The 22,457-nt window shown below is 36.5% G+C and overlaps 2 protein-coding genes across 2 annotated transcripts; both read right to left on the reverse strand.

Annotated features, from left to right (window-relative positions):
• Positions 1-514: 514 nt before the first annotated feature.
• LOC122669355 (ras-related protein Rab11A) lies at positions 515-4,367 on the reverse strand. The gene is made up of 2 exons (XM_043866105.1): positions 4,024-4,367; positions 515-1,217 (listed from the first exon to the last, which is right to left on the reverse strand). The coding sequence occupies exons 1-2, from the start codon at positions 4,254-4,256 to the stop codon at positions 776-778; spliced, it is 675 nt and encodes a 224-aa protein (XP_043722040.1). The 5' UTR covers positions 4,257-4,367; the 3' UTR covers positions 515-775.
• A 4,802-nt stretch (positions 4,368-9,169) lies between these two features.
• Positions 9,170-14,025, reverse strand: LOC122667297 (ABC transporter G family member 1-like). The gene is made up of 10 exons (XM_043863553.1): positions 13,826-14,025; positions 13,587-13,782; positions 13,367-13,545; positions 12,950-13,029; positions 11,054-11,518; positions 10,841-10,927; positions 10,608-10,736; positions 10,297-10,491; positions 10,125-10,211; positions 9,170-9,990 (listed from the first exon to the last, which is right to left on the reverse strand). The coding sequence occupies exons 1-10, from the start codon at positions 13,980-13,982 to the stop codon at positions 9,310-9,312; spliced, it is 2,256 nt and encodes a 751-aa protein (XP_043719488.1). The 5' UTR covers positions 13,983-14,025; the 3' UTR covers positions 9,170-9,309.
• Between the last annotated feature and the right edge of the window lie 8,432 nt (positions 14,026-22,457).

Consider the following 22,457-nt stretch of genomic DNA (forward strand, 5'->3'; position numbering starts at 1 on the left):
CAAGGATAAAAATTGTGAAATCACTTTAAAATTATTTTTAAAAGGGTAAATTATGCATCAACCCCCGATTTTTGAAAATATTCAAATCACCCCCTCTACAGTAACGATGTTAGTCTACTGTTATTTATTGGTATGAAAGAACTATTTTACCCTTGTACTAAAACATTAAAATTAAATTTATAATACTACCCTTCAAAATCTATGTTTGGATGTCGATGGTAGTTTAAAGATTTAAATTTATTTAAATGACTGACATCATCACTTAACACCATAAAACTAACGGTAGGAACTAATTTATCATTTTTGAGTCTAAACTAGGAGGTGATTTAAGTTTTTAAAAAAATCTGGGGGTGATCTGAGTTTTATTTGAAAACCAGGAGATGAGATGTACTTTACTCTTTTTAAAACCCTATTTTACTATTCACTTGAATAGTTTTCTAGGAAAAAACACAAGGGACAATGAAAAGAAGGTTGCAACTTATCGATTCACTATTTTAGTCACAATAAGTTGCATCCATTTCAGAAATACTTGAGTAACAAAATCGACTATCAAAAACTGATCAATACGACTATCATACCCATCTCTCTATTGCTTCCCACCTCGTGAACATGAGGAAAGCAGAATGAATCGGTTTCTCCAAAACAGTGTTACAAAATATGCCATAGCAATTAAAAAAATATACAAGGAAATACACAAGACAGCTCAAAGACATCAGCACAAATCTAAAAATAAATTTACCAGGCTTGCTGAAACCAAAACAGCAACCACTCAAGATTATTGGCAGCACATGTTTCTCTTCGCAGGGATCTCCTGCCCAGGGCCAGGGATAAGAATCTTCTTCCCAGACAAGGAAGCTGGGTTGCCATTGCTTTGATCCGCGCTAGCAACCAGGTTCTTTTTGTTAACAATGTTGAAGATCTCTGTCAAAACAGTCAAGAAAGCAGTTTCAACATTAGTAGCTTCCAATGCCGATGTCTCTAAGAAGAATAGCCCTTCCTTCTGAGCAAATTCTTTGGCATCTTCAGTGGGAACAGCTCGCTGGTTCTCGAGATCTGCCTTGTTTCCAATCAGTATGATCACAATGTTCTTGTCAGCATGGCTGCGCAGCTCTTCCAGCCAGCGGGGTATGTGATCAAAGCTCTGACGTTTAGTCATGTCATAAACCAACATGGCACCAACAGCACCCCTATAATATGCACTTGTTACAGCTCTGTATCTGTTAAGAGCACAGGAGCAGGTCAATTGTCAGATATTTGACACATCTTAATAAAATTAATAATACTGTTTCTAGCAGTCAGATTTCAAATTGCAGGGGAGAGGATTCAAATTTCAGATCAAAAGATTCATCTATTTAAATCTGCCCAGGCAATCGGGTTTCTGAAATATAGTATGATGGAGTATCCCATGAGTTTATCAAAAAAAAAAGATGGAGTATTCCATACACACCCTAGATCATAGGGGCAGAGGCAAGTGGAAAAACCTTAACGACTATAAAGGACAATTAAACATGAGAAGGATATAAAATTCTGTAGGGTTTCTGAAATATTTTACCCAAAAAAAAAAAGATGGTGTATTCCATACACACCCTAGATCATAGGGACAGAGGCAAGTGGAAAAACCTTAATGACTATAATGGACAATTAAACATGAAAAGTATATAAGATTCTGTAGGGTTTCAGTTAAACAATAAAGGGGGGAGGGTATCTGTAAAGATTCCTCCATAAGATCTCCCACTCATCTAACATTAAAAAGAATTAGATATGCTTATCCACAAAAGTAAGCAAATAAATAATAATAGTATTCTAAAACAAGTTTCGTATTTTATTCTTACCATTTCAAAATGAAGAAAAAAAAAATCCTACTTTTTATATTTCATAACCCTGTACAGTGTCCTAGCCCTGACAAAATCCTTGCGTTCTTTTTCCATCCATTTTCATCGATTTTATTTTCATTTGCTATACTGCCATATCAGTTGAAATTCCAGAACACTATACCCTAATAGGGATCCAGACATTCAAGTAACAAAGTTCAATCATATTTCCCCAATTACTTCAGCATAAAGAAACTAGAGGCACTAGGGAAAACAGGACTGCAAGACTATGAACCTTTAGATGCCTGTAAGGTAGGTAGAGATCTTCAAAAGATTTTTTCAAAAAATTTCAAAATTAATAGTCCAGCATTCACCCATTTTTGCTACAATAAAATCTCCATGATGGTTTATGCATTGGTGGAAGTGATTGAATAGCTAATGAACCTATTATAATATGAAAGTACATCTCACAAGGGTCAGACTCGTAGCCTTCCAGTTAGCCTGTTGTCGAGAGTAAACCTCAGGATAAGATCCCGACTTCAAGTTTGTCAATGTAGAAAATAAATGCCACATAAATAACTAATAACAAATAACAATATCGACTAAAGGTACCATAGCCTGAAAAGGCAAGAAGTTGCAAGATACATTCCAAACAAAGGTGGAAAAAGATAATCCAATCAATCAAATTGAATCCTTGGGTTTGAAGATGGATGCATGATGAAAATACTGGACAATTGCTACTTATAGCTACGGAGGGGAAGAAGGGGAGAGAAATTCATCAAAAATGCTTTAAGACACGAAGTGAACTAGTGGATTTTTATAAAATCATGGAATATTAGATTCAGCAAGACTAATACAGGAAAGTCAAAATGTGAAGATGCATCCACGTTTTACACCTCAAAGACAATTTTGGTAGCGCAATTTTCTACATTGAGCCTCCAAGAAGAAAGGGTGCAGCAGGGGAATATAGTATCTACAATCTTTCCAAATCATTACAGGAACAACTTTTTTTTTTTTTTTTTTTTGGGTAAGACAGGAACAACTTAATGACCCTTTTTTTTTAAGCAAAAAAATTTGATGAGGCGAGTCTTTGTAATTCTAGCAGCGGAAAGTACACAACATATCCCAGGCACATATGTAGACATGACTCCAATCAAATGACACACTAACCAACCGTAATCAATGATGTTAAACTAGTGCAAGGCCATCACACCGTTGCAATTGTGAGCAATTGAAAAGGTACCACCCACTACAATCGCCATTATAATTGTAATAATGGAGAGTAATGGTAGATGCCCCGGGCTCGTATATCCCTGATGTCTCCTTTTTCACTTTTTTGTTATGATAAATAGAACCTTCGTTTTTTGGGATTGGGGGAGGGTGGTGGGGGGGGGGGGGAACGGTTTGGGGGTTGAGAGAGAGGCATCTTAACATTGCCGCAGTAGTCGGTTGAAACAGAGCCGAGATTAGTTTGGAGAACAATCGCCATATGATGTAGACTCATCAAAAGAACCCAAAACTAAGCAATCCCACAGATCCAGTCCCACCGAGTACATTATCTATTGTTCCAAATCAACTATTGCCTCTGCATCGGAGTAACAAATAATTCGCCATTATTTTTATTTTTTCAATTAACCTTGCCGTTGGTTGATGAAGATAGAAACAACATGAGCTCTAAACGTATTCAACAACCTCAAGAGATTCTTTGTGCAGCAGATCTATTATGCCATGACAGCAGGGACTACTGATATATAAACTAAATAAACTTTTTTTAAGGACAAGAAATTTGATACCAATAAATCAAGTATTTGCAAAATGCAAGGGAACGAACAATCTTATAAATGATACGAGTATAGATAAGACAAGGAGTCTAGGAATCAAGATCTTCTAGAAACAGCATCCAGCTCTCCTGAGTCTAAAGTGCAACCAGAGAATAAATTCACTGAAGAAAACATCCTACACATTCCCACAGTCAAAGAAAGCAAAGCAGTAGGGACGGAATCAAGATTTACCGGAAAAAATAAAAACCGAAAACTTCACCTGAGGAATCTATTAAAGAAAATAATACCATAAAAATGCCAAATACTTAGGAGTTCATGAACAAGCACAAGCGAAAAGATAGATCAGATGAAACAATTAAGCTAAAGAAACAAAATAATTAAGAAAGAAAGAAACAGAGAGAAAGGAAGTGATGATTGGCGGCTTTGTTTACCTTTCTTGTCCTGCAGTGTCCCAGATCTGAGCCTTAACGTTCTTGTGATCGATGAGTACAGTCCGAGTCTGGAACTCAACACCGATAGTGGCCTTGGAATCTAAGCTGAACTCGTTCCGAGCAAAGCGAGAAAGAATCTGAGATTTACCAACAGCAGAGTCTCCGATGAGTACTATCTTGAAGACATAATCGATCTTCTGATTCGCGTCCCCGTAGCTTCCTCCGTTCGCCATTGCAGACTTCTCAATCACTCACTCACTCACTCTCCTTCTGCTTCTGCTACAACAGATTTCGATCTTCACAGATCGAAACTGAACTGAAGAAGAAACAAACGAAGGCAGTATGAGAGATGTGAGAAGGAGAAGAAGGGTCGACAAGATCTTACTCTTGCCATTTTAAAGTGTGAAATGATCAGGTGTGAAATTTTTATTTTTATTTTTTTAAATGGAGAGGCAGGTGTGAAATGGAATTTCAGAGAAAGACCTAAGGAAGGAACGGATGTAAAATTCTAGAAAAATAAAAATCGTCAGATGAGAATATTTGTTAGACAATACCTGATCTATACAGAATGATTTCTTTTAAATTTAAATCCAACGGTTATGATACGATCACATCTGCTGTTGATGGAAAAGTAAAAAGCGCGGACACGTTTCTTTATTTTGATTTTCATTTGAGACAGGGAAAGCCGTTTTACTCGAGGTAGCTCAGAGAGACAAGGTAAACTGTGGTCATGTTGCGGTCCAATAGGAGGACTTATGTCCGGATATTGCAAGTACTGTATACGTCATACTTTAATATATCTTAAGCCATAAACATAGGTCTGGAAACGGATCGGATTCGGCTCAGATACGGATCGGATGTAATCGGATTCGGATATTTTCTAATCAAATACGGATACCTCTAAACAGATTCGGATGGATTCGAATGTGGATCGAATTCAGATTTTCGACCATCCGTTTACACCTTTGCCTTGTGTAACCCGAACCTTCCTCCTCCTTAGTGGATACAATTCACTCTCAATCCATAGTTTTAGATCATGATTTTCTTCTCATATTCTAGAACCTGTTGAATCTTCAAAAACCCTTAAGATCGTTATTTACTTAATTTTTTATAATTAAGTATTCGGATTTGAATTTTTTTGGAGTATTCGGATTTTTTTTTCGAATATCTCTAATCAAATACGAACGCGCTTAAATGGATACGGATGCAGATCGAAGTCAAATTTTCGGTTATTCATTTACAGCCCTACCTAAAAATAAGGATGTTAAAGGGGTGCGGTTCAATTCACGGTGTTAGAGGTAGGAACTAAAATCAAACTGTTTATTTTATATAATAAAACCAAAATTAAACTGTTTATTAAATGGTTATATGGTTCTTAAATGGTTTCATTGAAAAAGCCCCAATTAAGAATCTACTCTTAAAAAAAAATCTAAGTAATTATTTAAGATAAATATAATCTAAAATATAAATAATTATTTAATATAAATTTATTCCATCTTTTAAAATATTTTCCTCAATGTGGGGTGAGGTTACAGCCTTACAGGAATGCCGAAGATTCATAATGTGTTAGTTATTTAATATATAAATCAAAACTTAGTCAGTTTAAATGGCTAAAACTAAAATTGAATCATTATTAAACAATTTTATTTTTTGAACAAAAATCGAACCATTTTATTAAATGATTTCATGGTTCAAAATAACTTGATTTGATTTTGATAAACGGTTTTTGATTTGATTTCAACATCCTTACCAGTATGATTGTCAATTGGTTTGATTTCGATTAACTTAATCAGTTCCACTTTATTACTAGGCCAATCCAAAACCAAACTATTAAGGGAGTTTTGGGTTCTGTTCGTTTGTTTTTTCTACCCCATTTTTTATTGGTTTTTGTCATCAATTTATAATCGGGCTCGGTCCAACTCAGTTTCGGTTTACATGTATACATAAAAAAAAAGAGGGAAAATTACATTCCCTCCCTTGTACTTTGCTCTAATTATACGTTTCTCCCCTTAGTTTTCCCACCTTATATTTTGACCCCTTATGGTAAGATGCTGTTAGTTAATAGATTGAAAAGACAATATTATTTTTATTCTAAAACACCACAAGTAGAATTACAATGATATCCTTTTCATCATCTTCAACCTAAAACACCCATTTCTTTCCTCCGCCACCGCCACCACTACCACCACCGCCTCCTCCTCCACTACCACCGCCACCGCCTCCACTGCCACCGCCGCCTCCTCGTTTATTTCTGTTGTAAGTTCGAGTATGTGATAATGCCGTCATCCGTAGCTTCCCTGAGATTGTTAATCTCTGGTCAGAATAAGGTTGAAAGTTACGGGTTTCTTGCTCGTTTCTTCCTCAGTTTGCAAATCTAAAAAACATGGTTTCTTTGGTTTTTCGTTCGGGAAGAAATTTGCAGCGGTACAGAGAAGGTCATCGTATAGTTGTTGGGTACGGATTGTTTCTTCAATTGTTACTCTCTTTGAGGATCTAATTTTTCTTTGAGAATTGTTTAAAGGGGAGAAATATCGAAATGAGTCTGGCTGAAATTGGTCAAATGCCTTCCATAAACCACAATCTGAGCATTATCAACGCTTCCCAATGCATTTAATTGACGCCTGAATGCATAGAAATTCCGACTCAGGACCAACAAATTCTCCAGATATCAAACCAAATGGAGAGGGTGAATTAATTCTTGTAGCCAAAAAATACAAGGAAAGATGGGGATTTTATCTTCCGTATATGGATGGACGAAACAAAATTTAGAAGAAAATTAAAACGTAAAAGAAATGTGAACGTTTTGGTAGTGTTTGACAATCTTCTTGCGTACCTCCTCTACATTTTTAGGGTTTCATTCGTGTTCTTCAAATAGTCATTTTCATACAGAGATAACACAATTAGTAGGTGTGGGGAACGAAAAAGAAGGTAATGTAGTCTCAATTTTATATAGTCTGTATTTGCCTCCGATTCATGTTTGATGCTTTGCAGTTCAGATCATTCAAAAACCCTAAAAATTGGAGATTTGCAGAAAACGAAGATTCATTTCCTGGAACGATGAAGCATTATGTCCCAATGAGATCCATGTGTAATCAACTCACCTGAGATTGTGAGGAGCGTTGGGGAGGAGTCTAACATCTTGGAAGATTGGAATATGAAACTAGACTTCTTGGAGAAGAAGACAAGAGACTCGGTTCATGTGAATGCCTCACAGCATCAACTCACACCTTCTTTCTTCTAAATGGCTCAATTGGTACAAAATTCAAGGTGAAGAGATAAGGCCTTCAAAGTTCTCATCTCACAGAATCCATGGCAAGAAATTCAAATCTCAAAGCCCAAATTTCATCTTAATCTGAAAGACACCATAAATGTTGTATCAAACAGGGTGTCCTTCATGATCAATGCCATTCGTGTGATGCACTTTTATCTTTTAGTAGAATGGGATTGCATCTGATTTGATCCAAAGTTCTGTGTTACTAGGCAAGGAGCAGGGTTGGGACGGAGTTGCAGGAAAGGGGTTGGAGGAGGAGGAAGAAGAAGGAGGGTAAAAGGGTCTATTTACATGGACCCAGGGTTAGTTTGGGGATCAAATCAATAGGGTAAAAATGTCATCTTACAACGACATAAGGTTAATTTGGGGATTATAAAAATCTTATTATGCCACATCAGCACTTAACAGCACAGATGCTAACAGCAAGGGAGGTTTTAGTAATTTTGTGAAAACTACAGGGGAATCGTATATAGTTGGGCAAAATTAAGGAGAAGAACATGTAATTAGGGCAAAGTATAGAAGACGGAGACGTAAAATTTTTTTGTTTTCTTTTTGGATTTTCAGTTTCTTATCTTGTTATTATTGGTCCAGTTTCATTTTTTTGAGTTCGATTCGATTTTCGGATTCAATCAATGCATTCGATCAGCCCATTTGGTTTCAATTTTTACCGGCTCCATAAAAGTAGAAAACCCCAACAAAATCATTTGATTCGATTTGGGCTGAATTGGTATGTTTCGATCGGTCTGGCCAGTTTGATAAAAAAATATGACACCTTTAACAAAAAAAAAAAAAAAAAACCCCAACCCCCCCCCCCCCCCCAAAACCCCCCCCCCCACCCCCCCCCCCCCCCCCCCCCCCCCCCCCCCCCCCCCCCCCCCAAAAAAAAAAAAAAAAAACCCCACACCCCCCCCCACCACCCCCCCCCCCCCCCCCCCCCCCCCCCCCCCCCCCCCCCCCCCCCCCCCCCCCCCCCCCCCCCCCCCCCCCCCCCCCCCCCCCCCCCCCCCCCCCCCCCCCCCCCCCCCCCCCCCCCCAAAAAAAAAAAACAAAAAAAAAAAAAAAAAACCAACAACCAACCCCCCCCCCCCCCCAAAAAAACCCCCCCACCCCCCCCCCCCCCCCCCCCCCCCAAAACCCCCCCCCTAAGAGACAAGAAGCAGGAATCGCAGATGGACTGCTGATCCCAACTAAGAGAGCGACAGAAGAGGATGGTGTATTTTTGTAATGGGGAGGAGCTTTCTGTCCAGGAGGGGGGACCTCGTGCTGGGTTGCGCCAGCATAGGGGTCAATCGGAGTGCACGTGCATCAATAGGGGTGAGATTTTCATCTTTCAAGGGGGTGGATCAGTTATTTCGTCCCATCTTGTGTGTGGGTGCAGGTGCCACACCTGTGCAAGCTCATTTTTCTATCTTATAATTAACGAGAGGAGAAATGTTTCATGTTTCTTGTGGGGGAAGTGTACCACCCACGTCTAGATACAAGGGTGATGGAATGACCGCTTCCCGGCACAAATGTTCTCTGTGCCAGGGGCGCATGCTAAGCTCAGACACATAGGGGTGCATGAAATGACCATCCTGCCCCTCTAAATGACAGACCCATGTGTCTGGGCACAGGTTGGCTGCGGCATAGAGACCATCAACCCTTATAAAAATTACTTAAAGTGGGGCAAATCAATCAAAATAAGATAACAAAAAGAAAAAAAAATCCCCATTTCATATTCTTTTCTTTCGTACAGGCCCAGCCCAATCGTAATTTTAGAACCAAAAGGAGTCAATGAGATAGATTTATTTATGCAGTGAACAAAGCTTTATTGAATCAAGGAAAGCACAGAGTACAAGGACAAAAGACTAAACAAAATCAGAGAAGCAACTGGCATACATGAACACTTAATCAACACCAACCCACATCTTGGCAGGTTCATTGATTAAGAAACTAGAATCCTAAATCTCTACTTTAACGAGATGTTCATGGAGAATAGAGCTTAAAATATACAAAATATAAAAGAACCACATTGGCTAATTCTTTTCCACTCCTGTTGTGGACTCTTCCAACATGATATGTGTCTTCTGTTGAGAAGGAACAGCAAGGGCAGCTCTGATGATTGGCTTTAGTTTCTCAACACTCTTTATAATGCCAAAGAACATTAACCGATATAGAACCACCATCCCAAACAAGATAGCAAGATCAACCCACTTAGAGTAACCCATCTCCACTTGCCATGTATTTCTTAAAATTTCTTCTCCAGTGATGGTAGCTGATCCTCCTGCTTGGTTATTAGGAAAAGTTAACCCTAGAAACTCATTTTTGTAAAACCCTTGGTTGGCATACTTATGGAAGGCAATGTAGTACATTGGGTATTTCCAGAAAGGTTTAGGGAGATCATTTGGCAATCTAAAGAAACCACCATTCAACATCATCACTCCTTGAATTCCAGCTCCTGTGATTATACCCATAAGGAAATCTGGAACAATACTTGCAACAATCATCATTAAGCTCTCTACCAACATCATGCACATGAAGAGTACTAAAGCAAAGTATATGAAGTGATCAATTCCTCTTTGAAGTCCAACAAGGTAATATGCAATTGCTCCGGGGATTAAAGAGTTTAAAATCAAGTAAGGAGTGGAAGAAACTGTATTTCCAATGACGAATGCACCGACGCCATAATGCCCATTTAATCTCTCTCTTTGAAAGATCTGATTTGAACACAAAGACAAGAACATAACATTAGAAGGTTGCAACTGCAGAACCTTTTAAGAAATTAAGCATTTTAATGGAATCAATGTTAAGGAGATGAAGCACTGATGGGATTTTATTGATTTGAGCTCACCTTCATGTCCTCAACAAAAGAAGGAAATCCACCAATGGCCATGAATGTTAAAAAGGCGCCGACAAAACTGAGCATTGAACCTCTAGCCTGAAATTAGAGTTACTGTATCATGCTCTTTATCTATTAGCTAGCCAAATACAGGGGAGATGCTCTGTTAATTTCAATCTCTTACCTGAATTGATCCATAGCTGTGACCAATGTTATAGTAGATAGTGCCTACACATAAGCACAGAGCAACATAGATTGCAAATCTCAACCAGTAGTAGCCTAGATCCCGAAACATATTCACGAAGGATCTCTTTGTAAGAACAATGGATTGAGTGAGGAATCCAGCTTGACTTCCCTTTTTCACCATTGGTGCTCCTTCCTACAAATTGAAACAAGCTAGTATATTAATTATTGGTCTAAGCATCATATACTGTACAATAATTGTAAAGAAAGGTGAAAATAAACTGATGAGTTGCTTGTTTTTATAGTAAGTACCCTTTTACATATCTCAGCTACCCGTCTTTGAACTTGCTGGCAAGTTGTGGATGATTTGTATGACTGTACAAGGATTTTGATAGCTTGTTCTGTAGTCATGGCCTCAGTTCCAGGGCCTTTTTCGATGTCCTATACAGACAATAATCAAGAATTTAAGTTCATAGATGATATATAATGGCTTATTTTTCCTTTAGATAAACTTACTTCTGATAAAGAAGAAAATTTTTTCTTACCTGTTCAAAGTCTTTGTTGATTGTCCTAAGGAAGTGATCAGATGGGTTCCTCATTGTTGGGCATGGGAAACCATTCAATGAAAAGAACTACATAAATTAATTGGAAGAAATAAACCACATCATTTAAAAAAACAAGAACATAACAAATGGAAAAGAAAAGCTCTAGATGTTAATAATTAATTAATTAATTTCAAACTTTGATCTCTTAATTACCTCATTAGCTCCAGAAGCAGGACCAAAGTAAACTGTTCTTCCACTTGATAGAAGACACAGATTCTGGAAGAGCTCAAAGACTTCACTACTGGGCTGATGGATGGATGCGATTACAGTCCTTCCATCTTGTTGGGCAAGTCCTGCAATTCTGTTCATGACATGGAAAGATGCTGCACTGTCGAGTCCACTGGTGGGTTCATCAAGAAAGAGAAGCTTTGGGCGTGTTAAGATCTCAATACAAATGCTGACTCTCCTCTTTTGGCCACCACTCAGTCCTTTCACAGTCCAACCTCCAATTCTAGTGTTCATGGCATCTTGCAAGCCCATCTCCCTTATGGTAGACTCTGCTCTTTCCTTTTTCTCTGCCTTGGGCATTGAGTCTGGAAGTTGGAGTTGGGCTGAGTAGTATACAGCTTCTTTCACCGTTAGAGTTGTCATCAATGTATCATCTTGAGTCACATACGCCTAAAGTTTTTAGGGAATGGGTAGAGGATGAAAATGACTCATTAATACAACTTTCAATGAGATTATAGTAAAATTCATAGTAAACACCTTCAAAACATGATGGCTTCATTGGTTGTAAGGGAAAAAAACTGCAAGGTAAGTGAAACTTTTAAAAATAAAACAAAAAAAAAAAAAAAAAAAAAAAGAAGATAAAGAAGAATAATCATTACCTTACAAGATGATTTCAAATTTAGTTATCAAATTTTACTTTGCTTTAATAATTACATCAGAAAAATATAAGCACTAAATATGTTTTTAAATTTAAGCCCAGTTTCCCTTCATCTACCGGGAAAAGAGAATCTCTTTATTGATCATTTTTGTTGTTGTTGGATGAGATTAATTCTAGAGTAATGTCAAGCCTATGCATCTCTCTCTTTCCCCCACTCCATGACTAGCGCCAAATAGGGTCAGCCCAATCCGATCCTGAGGGCGGATGGATCATGGTTGGATTTTCCAGGTCTTGAGTCACAGTCAAGCCAGGCCTAGGCCCAGCTAAGAGGACTCAAGGTTGGGCTGGTGTTTAAAAAAACCCAGCCCAACCCAATCCAATCCTGTTGCAACCCTAATTGTATCATCATGATTTTTGTCTCATTATATTTTTTCTTTTCTTGGCATCCAAACATAATGAAAATGATGTCCAATATTATAGACACGACAAAACTTTCTTTTAAGGCAACTTGGGCATGATTTTCTATTATTCTCTTATGCTTGCGTAAATGTCAGGTCCAAATAAAACTTACAATATGTCAAAATCAAGTGAATAGAAGAGATTACAACTCTCATGGTTCATCCAGGTTGGATGATTTGGTTCATTTATAAATTTCCTCAATAATTATGCAATACATGGGGGAGGGATCCTTGTTATTGAGCTAGCTAGGGTCTGAAATTTGATGCTTGAATACTAGGTATTGGGGGATCGGGATCCCAATCCCAATCCCAATCCGATAATGAAGCAATTTTTGGCTGTTTATTAATGGTATTTTGATAAATTCAACCCGATTCTGACTGATTCAAAAACCTAATAAGACTATAACTATGATTACGTGAGAGATGAAAGGAGTGTCTTAAGGACCAAGACAAAAACAAGAAAGTCAAACCCATGACATCCTAGGAACCATGAATAGACAGACGCCATCCAATTGAGTAAGCAGTTAGTTGTCTTTCTTTGCATTACCCAGTTGACATACCATGTGAGAGAAAGGGGGGGGGGGGGGGGGCCAAGGGCAAGCCATGAAGCCTCCAAGGGATTATCCCAAGGCTTATAGGATTTTGATCTTGTTCTTGTACAATTTTCAGTTCTTAGTAGTAAAGTTGATTTAATTATCCTCAAAAAAAAAAAAAAAAAAAAAAAAAAAAAAAAAGAAAGAAAGAAATATGTGTAGTGGTAATTACCGAAGTACCAAATGATAGCCTCTGTTTACGGGCATTGACAAGCACCTTCCCTGATTGTCTTGTGTTTGAACCAAGTCTCCCTGAATGCATACCACCATTTATTAATTTCCATATAAGACAACACCATATATAACTAACTATTTTCCAAGTCTAACGTTTGATTGTTAAGAAAAAAAATGGAGTCAAGGTCGGTCCAAGACTCCACGTGGTTTTAATAGAGAAATCGGATATAAAAAAAAACAAAAACAAAAAATAGGAGACGAACAAAATATATTCCAAGGATTATGTTTGATCGTTGAGAAACATGGAGATTTGCGATCAGAAAAGTCTTCGTTTCTAATTAAAAAAAAAAAACTACCTAAGGAAACTTGATTTGGATGTGAAAAGAGAGAGAAAAGAGAAAGATGGAGGATTTACCAGCTAAGGCATCAAGGAGAGTAGATTTGCCACAACCAGAAGGACCCATGATGGCCAATAGCTCACCGGGTTGAGCATATCCGGTCAACCCTTGAAGTATCGCTCGGCTCTCCTTCTTGCGATCAGAGACCGACACCCACAGATCCTCCCACGTCAAGTATACACCTTCACTGCTACCACTACCTATTAATATTGCCTGATCAGATCGTCCAACTCCAACTTTTCGAGCAAAATTTGCTTCTCCCTGGGTTTCCAAGGAGACAGTTTCATATTGGTCTCCCAAGCCAATTCGTAAGGTTGGTGAGTTGTAGTGGAACTGATCATGTTCGTGGCTGTTGATAATCTCATGACTCTCAGCTTGATGTTGATGATAATGAAGAAGAAGAGGTGCAGGAGACAAGGAAGGAGGTTCAATACTGAATGGGAAATGGTTTCCCTCGCCACCGTAGGAAATGTTACCTTCTTCCTGATCAGAAGCAGAGCTTCTCCCCATCTCCGAACCATCATCATCATCATCATCATCATCCTTCACCACCTTTGCTGCTGGAATTGCTTCACTACGTTTGGGTGATCTTGTAGGGCTTGGACTTGGTGTCCATCTAATTGGAGAAGCCATATATTCTCAGTAGCTCAATAGAAATAAAGACTAAAGAAAATTGGTTTACCTCTCTCTCTCTCTCTCTCTCTCTCTGTCTCTGTATTTGTGTTTCTGATAAGAAAGAGAGAGAGAGTCTAATAAATTCTAATGGGTGTATGGTTGCTTCATGAAGACTGAAGATTAAAGGATATTTATAGAGGTGGAATGGAGATGGTGATGTCAGATATTAAAAAACAAATAGTCGTATCGATCTCAGTATGGATCCAAGACGAAGACTTGGGGAATTGGGATTCCCGGTAAGGAAGGGCTGCCGCCTTTCTTTGATTGTTGACTCTATCCATCTAGCTTACTAAGTTTTAGAGTATACGCAGTCGTCTCTTCCACCTTTTCACCATACGTGGGTTAGACTCTTAGGATGCGTTTGGTATGCATTCTTGCAATGCATTTTAAGTTGGTTTCGCATTCTTGAATGATAAAAATAGTTGTTTATATTGTCCAAGAATGTGAAATCAACCTAAAATACATTCCAATTGAATGCATACCAAATGCAGCCTTAGGCGTACCCAAAATAAAAATCCTTTGACCAGTTCGATCTTTACTGAGAATCATTTTCCCTTAAGAAAATGGGAAAATTGCCTAGATCATCTTATTCTTTCCAAAGAAAACATGATAAAAGGGATTTTCTTGTTGAATTCCTTGTAGATGTCATAGTTAACGTTTTCACCTTTTCAATTCGTATGAAATTATAATAATGGTAATAGTGTTATTTTACATGTGTATTTGAAAAATGTGCATAATAATGACATAATGACATTTGACTTTTATCTTTTTAATTTTTTTTAAACTCTTTTATACCCTTATCATCTTTTGAAAATAATATAAAAAAAAAAAAAAAAAGATGTCAAGTTCTAAATATACCTATAGAGGTGTCATTTGGTTGAGCCCTTGGTAAAAAGATGTCAAGGCAATCCTTACTTATCTATCTAATGGTAAAAATTTTAGAAATTTCCATTCCACATAACTTCTAAATGTAAAAGAAACTTTTCAAATATTTTACTAGGAATGTGTTCTCTATCTGAGAGCATGGCTCATGCGTTAGTGTAGGGGTCAATGGGAACGCACATAGAAGCATCTGTTTAGGAGGAGGCCTTTCCACCTTTCATGGGGAGTGGGGTGATCATTTTGCCTCCCTCTAAGTCTAGGCGCAAGACACACAGTTCGGGGCAGAGATCTTTTTACCTATTATACTAAACAAATGAAAAATATGTCCATAAAATTTAGAATCAGGTGTAGGATTGGTCTCCATCAATTTTGATTAAGATCAATTGGGAATCAATTGGACTTGAGTGGCCATGGTCAAAATATCCAACTAAGTAGTACTTAATACGCATAGAAATGGGGTTGCTCCAGAAGTTATTGAGTATGTAGCAAGGGGTAAGTTTTCCTTCGCCTACGAAATCTCTTCACTTGTCACTATGATCCAATCATTTTTCTTTTCCTATTGGTGATCATTCAAAATACTCTTTTAAAATAAATGTATAAATGGAGAAGTTTGTGTTTTTAAATGGGAAACAAATTCAGCCGTTAAAATCACCCCTTTAAATATAAACTACCATATGCATTGGCATCCCTCTCTAAGTTTACCCTATAATTTTCTTAGTAAATATATCTTATCTGAACAACCTATTTTTGAGTTAATTTTTTTTTTTTTTTAATTTTTTTTTTTTTTGTGAATGAAAAATGTGTTATAAAAAAAGAAAAACAATATGATTCAACTCATTATATGGACATGAGGAGCGAAGATGGTTAATTAACCTTGGATTTAATCTCCAAGCCAATGGAGCTCCGGACTTTGTTCAAAGAAGAAGTAGTTCAGCTATGATTGTTTCTTTTCCATCATATGTGATAGATAGTGGCACAAAAAGGCCATTTTAACCACACGATTGTAGAACGAAATCCCTTTAATTTATTTTAAATTCATCTCCATTCACCTTCAAAGGGAAGCAATGGCCTAGAGTGAGGCCAACACTTCTGCAAAACCTCATTTCAAAATTTCTTTGAAAAACTACAATAGAAAAAGAGATGCTCAATGTCCTCATTCTAGTAAAGGCAACAATTTTGCATTTTGAGATTGCTTTGGAGAAGGAAATCTTGGGTGGGAGAGCATGAATCAATGCAGGCCAGACAAAATTTCCTCTTTGTTTTTTTTTTTTTGAATTGTAATTTTTCAGTTAGCGAGGCTTCTATTTACAGTTATACTTAAGCCCCGCGGGCATTTTGGTATAGGGGGAAAAAAGGAAGAGAAAATTCGGCCACTGAAAAATGGGTAAAAAAAACATTAACTAATTTTGTCAATTTCCGACAAACTTTGGATAATGATATTTGGACATCTTTGCGGTTGGATTTTGACGATCCACATATCATTGAAAATGTCTCTTTGAATACTATCCAATGATGTGGAGATCAGATGCGAATTTAAATATAGAACTGTCAAAACTGTGCTCAAAATTGGGGGCCTACAAAACAATAATTCTCATAAAAATGTGGCCAAACAGTGTCGTCTTTGTAGCAAAAGCTAGATTCAAGTTTAAAATGATAAAAACACGTAGCTACCTTAGAAGTTTCACTTGATGGGTAAAACGGTCATTTTTTTAATTTGTATGATCAATACATACATTTCTACCCCATATTTACAAACTCAAAATTAACCCTCCTAATTGTGTAATATAACGGTACCGTTGATTATGGTGAAGAAATTCCTATTCAACATTGGTGAAAGGAAACTCGATCCATATTTAATTTTCCAATCTCACATTTTCGACGAGTTTTAGAATCTCTGTCTTTTGTTCTTTGCTAACGAATAACGATGACTTGACCCAGTGGTATTCTTATTGTCTTAACTTGAAGTAATGTCCTTCTGAGTCATCTTCATGAGATTCATGCCTTGACTTATGAGACACATCCAAAAGGACAAAATAATGGTAACACCAATTAAACGACAAATTAAATGATGACAGTCGGTTCGAGCTCCTCTGCAGCGCAGAGCTCGACACATGGTCGAAGTGCTGTTTGAAAGACGAGGATGGCTGCACACCGTCGAACTGAAAATCCTTCTCTCCATCACATGTGAACCCAACTCCATGTTGTGCATCCATCCTCGTCCTCTGAACAGCACCTCGACAACGTGCCAAACTTAGGGGTGTTCCGGACATCTTCCAATGCATCCTGCACTGCAGAGGAATATTGTACCAAAACTAAGTCTTCTCTTTCCTAATTAATAGGAAGATTGACTGCTAAAAATCATATAGTGTGGAAGAAATTCGGTAGAGACACAGAAGAAAGTAAAGTAGTCTAGGAATATATTTTGAAATTCTATGTTTTAATTTTATTTTCAAACTCTATTTATCACTCTTTGACGAATTCTACCTGCATATTCCATTTGTGTATACCATTCTACTGTCCCATTTATTTTTAAGAAAAAAAAAATAATGATTCACACTTTGATATTTGCATTCAATATTTAAAAGAGATTTTCTTATTGACACTCCTTGAAATGTCAAATTACAAATAACATTATTATTTTATTTATGGTCCTCTCATTTCATGTGTGTACTTAAAAAACTACGAGACAATGTAAATTTTCAGAATGATACAATGGTTAATCATTTTCAAGTTATTTTGAAAATTGCTTTTATTCTTAAGTTATAAACTTTTTTCTTTGTACAAACATCCCAAGAGAGAAGGTAGAAATTGAGCCACCACGGGCAAAAAATGAGACACAAAATCTAAATACTCTATTCTAAAAACTTTTGGTAATAAAAGGATGAGGTAATCAAATAAGGTTACATATTCTAAATACACGATAGAGGTGTAATGTAGAGAAATCCCTTATTTACAATATTTGCATCTAATAGATAAGATATTCATAAGATAAGGTTGTCTTTGGGCTTTCTAAAGCCGATTCTCTGAGAACTATTTTAAACATTAATCGCTGATTTTTTTATTTAGATATTCATCATCTTCCCACCTAGTTATCTAATTTTGATCTTATTTCATTTTTAGCGGACACTTCTAACTCTTGTATTTTGTTTTTTTAACCATATTTGAATTTTCCCATTTTACTTTGTGCAAGAGTTTTTAAACCAGGTATAGATTCTTCAATCTGGGCTTTTTGCATTTTGTTACAAGGGCAACTCATGTTGGTAGCCGTAGGATGTATGTCTTCTCATCAGGAGCTGGAGCTGGAAATGATGACGATAATCAATGGTCTCGAACAGGAATCTAAGTTGGGCCTTAGGTTGCGAGAGTTTTGGTGTACAAACAAGTCAGTCTTGAAATATCTTCCTTATCCTACTCATGATGCATGACAATGGTCCATTTTACTCGCATTTATCCAGCTTAATTCGCTTTTAGATGATAACACTAATTTTTTGGTTTTTTTTGACAATTCTATCACTTCTCTGGTGATCACGATTGCTCGTTTTGCAATCCAAGGTCATACAAATTTTTTGTATACAAAGGAAAATGTAGATATTTCTCTTTTTATCTAGTTAATTTCTTTTTTTTTTTTCCAAAAAACAAAAAGATATTCATAAGAAAATTTTTGATCATCTTAAATGCCCTCAAACATGGTCTACGGACCAAAATGTAAGGGTCTTCTCATAAATGACGATGTGACCTTAAAATTAAAATTTGTATCATTATTACATTTTTACCCCTTATGTATGAAGTCAAAGTAACCTTTTAATGTAATAATTAATGTGACAATAGTGTGACTATGATGAAGGAATTCCTCATTCACCGTAAGTGAAGGGACACTATCCCTCTATTATTTTCCAATCTTACATTTTGATGAGCTTTCGAGTCAGGTTCCTTGTTCTTGTGCCCTTAGCTAACGATGACTTGACTATGGTATTCTCATTTTTCTTAACTTGTAAACAAGAAAATTCCACCACTAGAAGTAATAATTTCATGCCGTCCGTGACTTTGAAATTTGTATCATTATTACATTTTTTTTTTCTTTTTTTTTTCCCCTTTAACCGAAAAGACTTTGAAGTCTTTTCTTTCCTAATTTAGGAAGATTAACTGCTAATAAATATAAAGTGGGAAAATTAAGTAGAGAGACGAGATTAAGCAGTGCTAGGAACATTTAAAAGTCTATGCTTAATTTTGATTTCAACCTTTGACGAATTCTATTATTTCTAACTGCGTTTTCCATGCATGTCTATCATTCTATTGACTCATTCTCTTAAGAAGAAGAAGAAAAAAAAGTAATAATTCTATGTTTAATTCTGTGGGTCCTAACCTTGGCCAGGTTCTGAGACGAATAACCTAGTGGTTAATGGACATGAATATTATCCCACCCCCTCTTTATAAAATGGATGTCTTATTTTCTCCTCATTCGGATATTAGATTTTTCAGAGACATAGGTAAACCTAGATGGGCATTTGGTTTTTTGATAGATGGGAAATTTTTTTTTCTGACAGCTGGGCGAAGTAAAAACAACCATTTTTTGAAACCAGAGTTGACTGGAATCCTCAACGGATTAGATTCTGCTGCCTTGAGAGGTTTGAAGCTGAAAGAAGTTTGATGCTCTAATGAGGTGCTATCTAGACTTCTTCCAACTCCATCCCTTTCTCCTTGGTCTTTTGAAGTCTTTCCTTACCTTTTGAAGGTCTTGGACCCAACAAATGAAGTCTCTTTTAAACAAATTGCTAACCCCACTCTCATTACTTGGCTTAAATGCTTTATTACTTTTGCTCCCCATACCCTTCAGTGTCTGGACTACTGTACAAATGTTATTCTTTAATTTTCTTATAAATACTTTTCTTTCCATAAAAAATAAAAAAATAAAAAAAAAAGAAGAAAAAAGAAGTAACATTCACGTAATAATCATTTGTTGTATATGCGACTTCACAATTCGCATTTGCTCGTAAAGTCATGGTTGCGACTCTATCTGGTAGCATGGGTTTTTCCGGGTTGGTCTGAATCAGTTTCGATTCGATAATGGGCCAAGTCGAAGCCATACCAATAAGCTAAACTTCAATTTCAATCCAATTTTTTTTTTTTTTAAAATCATTTTCCGTTATGGGTTCTTATTGATCTTTTTTTTTTTTGTGGTAAGATTTCTTATTCATTTGATATTGTCTTTTATTTTGGTTCATTTTTTAATATACATAGTGGATAAGAGATCCTTGTATGGTCATGGGTGTCAATGGTAGTGTGCACAGAATGAGATTTTTTTATTTTATTTTTTTTGATAGGGAATGAGATTTTTTTTTTCATGGAAGACTAAATGGTAATTTTGCATGTTCCTGTGTTTAGGTGCAGGAATCACACAACCAAGTATTGTTCTTTTTCCAATATGTAGTTGTCTATTTACTTAATGGAAAATTGGTTTTTCGATTTTTATCATCAGTTTGTTTGCATTTCTAATGGGTTCAGTTCATTTTCCAATTTTAGTAAAGTCATTGGCCACTTGATCACTTAGATTTTGGCTCATTTTTAAAATCCAAACTGAAGCCAAATTGGTAAACACTTGGTTTGTGTTCGGGCTAAACCATTGGTTCAACCGATTCAAGCTGGAATTTGACACCCTTCTTTTGTAGAATTCCACATTAAGGAATAGTTACATATTCAGAAATTGGTGAGAAATTTTGTAATTTAAACCAACAAATCATATTTGACCATTGTCTTTACCAAAGTAAAAAATATATTTGACCATGACTATGTATATACGGATATACCCATATGATTGTGAGTTGTGACTTTGAAATCCTGTGTCATATCATCAAATGAACCTTTAAACTAGAATGAGAACAAGGGGCCTAGGGGCCTAGTTCAAATCGAAGTTGAAAAACCAAGTTTGACTTCACCGGCCCACCTAGTAGAAAAAGCGTTACTTACATTATTAGTTCATGGTTTTAAAACTGGGTTTGGAATTGGTCGAATCGATTCAAAATCATTTGGGGCTGATTACAAGGAACCTAATTTTAGGCTTATTAAGTACAACTGAGTTAGTCAGAAATCCCGACCAAATCCAATCAAGCCCGATTAGTTTCCAATTCTTCTTAATCAAAATTGATAGAAAACAATCTTGTACCCGTTTCTGAATTTTTAACCCTTGCTTGAGTTCATGATTAATGGACACAATTTTCATTTACTAATTAGAAAATGTGAAGTTACCAGTACTTTGATCAGTAATATAGAAATTTTGGATATATAGGTAAGCTAGGGTTGCTTATATGTTAAAATTCGTGGGTGAACTATCCAAGGAAAAAGGCCTTCATTGAGTAATATGGTTGGCATCTTTTTACTATTTTACTTTGGGAAATGTATGTAATTAAATCAACCCCCACAGGTTAGTACTAAGGGATTTTCCACTCAAAGAAAGTGTTTCCACCTCTTTTGATTGTAGACTGATATGTGCAAGCGTGCCAGAGACTTGATGAGTACGGATACTAATCTGATTTCTTCCAATTGAAAATAGATCAAAGATGATTGAAATTGTATCTAATCGTCTTTTCGAACGATAAGAAATACATAACAAGATCTTTCAAAGAGAGAGTTTACCGTGAACAAAGTAATTTACTTAAAATTACTCATATTCTTAAGAAAGATAAAATACATGTTTGTTGATTTGATCGAAATCTCTTCTCCTTTTTATTCTTTTCTTCTATGTATATTAGACCAGTTATATGGTTGGTTTCAAGTAGTGGGTTAAAATATCCAATCAGTATTCGTGTTTGTATCCATTTAGTACTATCCGAATCTATCCGAAAACTAATTAGATGCGGATGTGGATATATTGTGAGGGCAATCTAGTAATTAGCCATCCGACATAAACCCTAGTTTTCCTATATATACTATTGGAGCGTAGCAGGTATTCCAAACTAGATACTCAGGTGTAATGCTTTAAGAACTTTGTCTTAAACCCTAAACCCTAACAATCTTAAAGCATTATTATTATTATTATTTTTTCGTTTCTCTGCGATCAAGATCGGCTTCGGCAGAATTGTGTTGAAGATCGCATTAAGATCGATCCTTGATTCGATTTTAGAGATCGTATGTGACGATTTTACAGGTTTTCTTTTGAGAGATTGGCGTAGGTTTTCCTTTGAGAAATCTGTTTCACGTCTTCGGCTTTAGGTGCGATCGTGGTTCACAATTTTGATTTGAGAGATCACATTACGCTAGGAAGATCGTTTCTTGTTTCGGCTTTTGGACAATCGTACGTCACGATTGCAGTTCTCTCTAAGGCTTCATTTGATCAAAGCTTTTGGTTATCTTTCGAAAGTATTTATTACGTTTCCAAAGCATTATTTGATATTAAAAGGCTTTTTGTCCTTTCTTCATCAAAAGGTTTTGATTTGATAGATTAAAAAAAAAAAAAAAAAAACCATTAACTTGTCAGAGAAGGACGTTTGCTTTTGGATTCTTTTGCTTTTGATTCAATTTCAAAAGCCGAAGTGGTTTCCAGAAAGCTTTCTTCAA

Source organism: Telopea speciosissima, chromosome 7, assembly GCF_018873765.1.
Source record: "Telopea speciosissima isolate NSW1024214 ecotype Mountain lineage chromosome 7, Tspe_v1, whole genome shotgun sequence".
Taxonomy (NCBI): domain Eukaryota; kingdom Viridiplantae; phylum Streptophyta; class Magnoliopsida; order Proteales; family Proteaceae; genus Telopea; species Telopea speciosissima.

Coding starts and splice junctions, on each gene's coding strand:
- LOC122669355 (XM_043866105.1), bottom strand. CDS start 4,256: ATGGCGAACGGAGGAAGCTACGGGGACGCGAATCAGAAGATCGATTAT. Junction 1,218..4,023: donor GACACTGCAGGACAAGAAAG/GTAAACAAAGCC, acceptor TGCTCTTAACAG/ATACAGAGCTGTAACAAGTG.
- LOC122667297 (XM_043863553.1), bottom strand. CDS start 13,982: ATGGCTTCTCCAATTAGATGGACACCAAGTCCAAGCCCTACAAGATCA. Junction 11,519..12,949: donor GGCTATCATTTGGTACTTCG/GTAATTACCACT, acceptor TAAAAACTTTAG/GCGTATGTGACTCAAGATGA. Junction 10,492..10,607: donor TAGCTGAGATATGTAAAAGG/GTACTTACTATA, acceptor TTCAATTTGTAG/GAAGGAGCACCAATGGTGAA.